Source organism: Adiantum capillus-veneris, chromosome 11 (genome assembly GCF_014529385.1).
Source record: "Adiantum capillus-veneris isolate H3 chromosome 11, ASM1452938v2, whole genome shotgun sequence".
In the NCBI taxonomy this organism is placed as follows: domain Eukaryota; kingdom Viridiplantae; phylum Streptophyta; class Polypodiopsida; order Polypodiales; family Pteridaceae; genus Adiantum; species Adiantum capillus-veneris.
In genome coordinates this window covers 133,086,423-133,092,319 of record NC_140941.1, presented here as the reverse complement: position 1 = coordinate 133,092,319, position 5,897 = coordinate 133,086,423, and the positions used below count along the sequence as shown (strand labels likewise).

General features: G+C 42.1%; 1 protein-coding gene across 1 annotated transcript; it reads left to right on the top strand.

The window, feature by feature from the left end:
- Positions 1-556: 556 nt before the first annotated feature.
- LOC147448036 (18.2 kDa class I heat shock protein-like) lies at positions 557-1,496 on the top strand. The gene is made up of 2 exons (XM_086524480.1): positions 557-715; positions 1,073-1,496. The coding sequence occupies exons 1-2, from the start codon at positions 622-624 to the stop codon at positions 1,330-1,332; spliced, it is 354 nt and encodes a 117-aa protein (XP_086380606.1). The 5' UTR covers positions 557-621; the 3' UTR covers positions 1,333-1,496.
- The last annotated feature ends 4,401 nt before the right edge of the window (positions 1,497-5,897 follow it).

Genomic DNA, 5,897 nt, shown 5'->3' with positions numbered 1-5,897 from the left:
GAGAAAGGCCGCCTTCAGAGAGGTTGCATTGTTCATGTTGGGGTGGCTAGTGGGTAAAGAGACCAACTTAGGGTCACCTAAGGTGAGCGATAAATTATCGCCGACATGTTACACTATTTTGGGACTCGATGGGCGTGATCCAAAGAGCGCAGCACCACTTACCTCCCTTAAAAATCATGTTGCGAATAGAGCTCCAATGACGACGCACAAAGTCGACAAAAACTTTGCATGTGGAAGCCACAACAAAAGGGTGTAATGGGACATTGCAATCAGAAAGGCTTGACCCCAGATCAAACGGCATAGATTGAATGCTGTACTCAGCTAGGGACCAGGGCCCCTTCAGTTTTTTTTATTTGCCCCTTTACCCTAAAGTGAGCTTTGTAATATACAAGACATTTTTTTTTTGGAAGAGGTTGGATTACGTTATGCCGGGCATAGTGGGCAAAAACTTTTGAGTGAGAGGTACTCTCTGTGAGAGAGAGAGAGGTTGATTGAAGGAGAAGCGAAATGGTGGTGTCTGTGGGCGCGCGCCCGCGCAACATATTTAAAGAGAGAGTGGGATGAAGATAGTGACCCTGCCTCGGTTGCAAGCTGCCTGTCTCTTGTTTGAGCTTTGCAGCGATGGACAAGAAAGACGCGCTCTCAGGCTTTGGAGAAGTGGACGTAGACTGGTTAGAAGACCATGATGCCCACGCCTTCACCTTCAACCTTCCTGGTACTCTCTCTCTCTCTCTCTCTCTCTCTCTCTCTCTCCACGACTACGTGGTTGAGTTCAAACCCCGTCGGATGCAACTTAATCATTCTCCTTTTAGGATTTTGAGTTAGGTCTGGGGTTTATTAGCCCTTACCCACCTCAATCTCTTTCCTTTTGCTGCTTCCCATTCGCATGCCATTTGAACTACACTAGAGTGTCACTTTTGAACCTCAATGTCACATTGCCAATGATTCCATTCAAACACCCCCCCGCCCCCCACCCCAAAATTCCAAAAATAAAATCATATCAAGCTTATTATCAACCTTTTTACTTATCGTTGATTTTCATCTCCCCTAAATGATGCCATTTGACTTGTAGGTTTGCGAGCAAAGGATGTGACAGTGCAAATCCTAGATGACAACACCTTACAAGTGAGTGGTCTACACCCCATTAGAGAACGGTCCTTTGGAAATTGGCGTGCAAAAGAGCGGCCAACCGGTCCTTTTCGTCGCATTTTCTATTTATCTGGTGAGGTGGTTGCCTCACAAGTTAAAGCTTTTGATGTCGATGGACTGTTGGTGGTCAAAGTTCCAAAGAAGAAATCCTTTGTAAGAACTATCCCCATTGCAGGGTTCTAGTATGAAGAATGATGCATTGGAAGAAGACTCCCTCTCAACGAATGATCAAGCACACTTTCTGAGTTCATAGAAACTCCATCTATATATAGGCCTTCATGCCAACTTAGTATAATTGCTTTCTGATCATATGACGATCTTCTTATGAATAATAAAGAATTTCCTCCCTTATAGAGTATATAAAACTAGATGTATAATCATGAAAGGAACTTGTGCCTGTTCATTTTTGATTCATTTGAGAGAGAGAGAGAGAGAGAGAGAGAGAGAGAGAGAGAGAGAGAGAGAGAGAAGAAGAAGAAGAGAAAATTTTAACGTCATAGGAACAATCTCAAGAGACCTCAAAGATCTATTCGTGTTGAACTCAAGACTTGTTATTCAAGAGGGAATTGTCTCTCTCTCTCTCACTCTCTCTCACACACACACACACACACACATATCTCATATATGTGTGTGTGTGTGTGTGAGAGAGAGAGAGAGAGAGAGAGAGAGAGAGAGAGAGAGAGAAGCATCAAAGAATACTCATTTTGTAGACTATGCTAAAGTTATTTGCAGCTTAGTATCTGCTCTAATCACTAAACAAACTTGATCACTATTAGCATCAAAATTGCAGGAATGCACTTAAACTTGAAGAAGGAAAGCCTCAAGAACCCACAATACAAAAGCACAATAAGTTAGGTCACATGTACAAAGATAAGGAAGCCCTGAATTATAATCAATTTTAAATAAATTGGATAAAAAGCTCTTGATTAGAGAGAAAATTTTTATGATGATCCAAAGTTTTCTCACACACCTTACTATTATAATGCGATAACAAGTTCCCCCTATAAGTGGTTCTTGTGTGCTCATGAATAAAGAGGGGGACATTTCTTGTACATTATGATCAATCCACAAAGGTAGTAAGTGCAAATCTGTATCATGGGACAAAGCTTTTGTGAATGATTAGCAAGATTTTCTTATGGTGACACATAAGCCAAATTGATCTCTCGCACATGGAGTCTCTCATTACCTCAATGTGCTGGACATGTACAAATGAATCATTTGCTTCCTTACATTGGCACTGTGCTCTAAAAATTAATGGAGATAGTGGTGGTAGAGTTCTTTTCAATCAATGTAATCAACAATAAAGTGATTGATCCACACACAATCAACTACAGATATGCTAAACCATATTCAACTTTACAAGTTGAAATAGACATAGTACTCTACTATGTTTCTTGCTCAACCATGATGTGCGTGAGTTATCATGCATGAAACAAAAACCACTTGTGGACATGCAAGTATAGTAACAACCAACATAAGTAGAATATGGGAAGAAATTGTTAATTGAATGGCAATGATGCACCCTTGGATGGGAACAACTCAAGATACTCGGTACAACTAAGGTTTTTAGAGTTGCACTTAGTTGCCTTACAATTTTGAGTCGTTTGGCTATGCATAAATTTGCTCATTCGTATATTGTGTAACTGGAATGACCTCAGAGAGCTTCCATAAAAAAGGCCACATAGGCCTATTAATCAAGAGCGACATCAAACCAATTAATATTAAATTTTAAAATATAATGATAGTGATTGCAATATTGCTCAAGCCCTAACAAGGAGACAACTTCATCACAATGTATTGTTAGGAAATATGACGTAGTTAAGTAGATAATTGAGTAGGTTACTTAATGGAGAGAGATAATTTTCACACACAAGAGACTAGAGAGAGAGAGAGAGAGAGAGAGAGAGAGAGAGAGAGAGAGAGAGAGAGAGATCACACGATATACGTGGTTCACCCAATGTGGGCTACGTCCATGGAAAGCAGCCACTCAATGGCTTTAGTACTTCAAACAAGAAGTAAGTTACAAAGGGATTATACCCTTTTGGAGCTCCCACCTTGCTTCACTCTCATCAACTCACATCAACTTCATAGTGCACCACAATTCTTCACAATCCGTTTTTGTGTGTAGAAGAGGTCTCCTTTTATAGGCCTCAAGGGCTGCCCTCTCTCATGCGAAGTAGCCGCCCTTGTGGTGACAAGTCCAAATTGCACCCTCCAATCCGCCCATGTGTGGCCGCCCTTGAGAAGACAAGTCCATCTTTGAAATCGGCCAGTGGCCACCACCGGCCATTGACTACCGGTCACATCGGCCAACCGGCCAAACGAGCGACCGTTTTCTGATCACTTTCCGACCATTGTCCGACCATAATAATCCGGCGAAGCTAGTTTCGAGCTTTGCTCGAGATCGACCGTGAAAATTTTGGTTTCCGGCGAGTGATTTTTCTTCACGCACGATGGCTTCTCCCTCTAACGAGGGCCTTACAAATGTGCGTTTTTAACACAAAAAATTACAAGGGGTAAATCAGGCTCCATACTTAACAATCTCCCACTTGGAGACTGATCTCCAAACCAAACCTGTGACTGCTTTTCATCCTGCCTTCTTATTCTTGAATGCCGATTGAAGATGAACATGTAATGAAAATGGCCTATGAACTTTGAGAGTAGCGGAATTAAGAAATTAGGTGAAGCACTTTTGTGAGATTACTTTGTGAGCATAGCGGGTGAACTTAATTGATGGTAGCAACATAAACATGGTACTTACTTAACTTGGCATGAACAATACTTTTGCAAGAGAGAGAGTTTAGAGAACATGACAACAGTTGAGGACCGGATTCATACGGAGCCGGTCTCCCCTCCAATAGGCATTTGTATTATAGTTGCTCTCATCAAGAGAGACTTGCTACAATACAATCTTTGTGTTTCTTGTGACCTAGGTGATGCAATGAATATGGAAAGCTTCATGCATCACAAGCATAACGTAAACTTTGTAGAAAACATTAACTATCCCAAGCCTCAGTCCCAAGTCCTCAAACACCTTTGAAGGTGGAGAGAGCTAGCGGGGGATGAGGATAGGGAAGAGAAAGAAGAAACATTCCATAGGAGAAAGAAGTAGTTCCTCACTTATCATCACTCTTCTTGCTAGCATACATAATAGCATAGTAATGAAGATGGAGAAGATGACAAGCTTAAGCATTGAAGCATGGCTCTTGGTTGGATTTGCATTCCATAGCCAAGAGTATTGGTGTAGGTTCTCACTTCTCACAAGCTTGGAGAAGGAGGTGGAGTTCCTCAACTTTCACCAAGTGAGAATGAATCCACAAAATGAGTGTGTATGTGTGGTGTATACCCCCCCAATACACCCCTTGCTTGCTTGGGGTGAGTTGTAGCTTTTACACATGTTTCAAGCTCATTGGACCCCTCTCCCCCCTAGCCAATCACATGGAACATGCATTCAAGTACATGGGTAGTCTTTGGACAAGTGTCCTCCTTACCCCTTAAAGAGAGAGAGAGAGAGCTTGAAAATATCTAGATATTTGCTGGATAGAACTAGAAGCTCATTGGACCACTCTTTAGCCCAACCAATAGCATTCAAGAACCCCATGTGGTTAAGCATAGGGAGAGTCTGACATGTGTCCCATGTGCCCTTTGGGTGAGTGGAAAGTTAAGACAAAGATTCCCCTAACTTTAGGACTTTCATGCATAGGAAGCTTCTCAAGCACCTTCCTCATTAAGTTTGTAGGGTGTCTTTTTGACTCAAGCACCTTACCCCCCCATGCATGGGAAGCTTCTCAAGCACCTTCCTCGTTAAGTTTGTAGGGTATCTTTTTGACTCAAGCACCTTGTCCCCCATGCATGGGAAACTTCTCAAGCACCTTCCTCATTAAGTATGACAAGCACCTCAAGTACCTTAGTCATCAAGCATGACAAGCACCTCAAGCACCTTAGTCATCAAGCACGCACCTTAGTCATCAAGCACGAAAAGCACCTCAAGCACCTTAGTCATCAAGCACGCACCTTAGTCATCAAGCACGACAAGCACCTCAAGCTTAGGTCGGGTTCCCACCTCAAGCTCAACCCTAGCTTGCCTAGTGTCAAAAGACTTTTAACACTAACTATTGGAGGTCTTTAATGAAGCTAACCCTAATGTCTTTTAAGCTCCATTAGATGCACGTTGCTCTTTGACAGACTACCTCCTTTTGGACCCGTATTGAGATGCAACCATCTCTCCTCTTGGTCCCCTGTTGAGATATAAGTCTAGAAGCACTTATTGCACATTGCTCTTTGGTAGACCATCTCCTTTTGGACCCGTATTGAGATGCAACCGTCTCTCCTTTTGGTCCCCTGTTGAGATAGGTCTAAAAGCACATGTCTCAATTCTAACTCTTGTTCCCGTTTATTCTCCCACATTAAATGATCAGTTTAATATGAGAAAATCATTTGGGTAAGCTAGATATTAGATTTTATGACAAGCAAAAGCTCAACTTCTCCTTGTTGACCACCTTTGTAAACATGTCTGCAAGATTTTCACTTGTACCTATCCTAGCTTTAGCCGTCCCTCTTCCAAAAGAGTGCGTATGAAGTGATATCTCACCTTAATGTGCTTTGTCCTTGAATGAAGGACTGAGTTCTTTGCAAGATGGATAACGCTTTGGCTATCACTGTACAAGACACAATTGTCTTGTTTGAATCCAAGCTCTTCCAAGAATCTGTGAAGCCACATAATTTCTTTGCTTGGCCCCGTCATTGCT

Excerpts from the sequence above, each read along its gene's own strand:
- LOC147448036 (XM_086524480.1), top strand. The coding sequence starts at position 622 with ATGGACAAGAAAGACGCGCTCTCAGGCTTTGGAGAAGTGGACGTAGAC. Across the intron at positions 716-1,072 it reads CTTCACCTTCAACCTTCCTG|GTTTGCGAGCAAAGGATGTG; the intron begins GTACTCTCTCTC and ends TTTGACTTGTAG.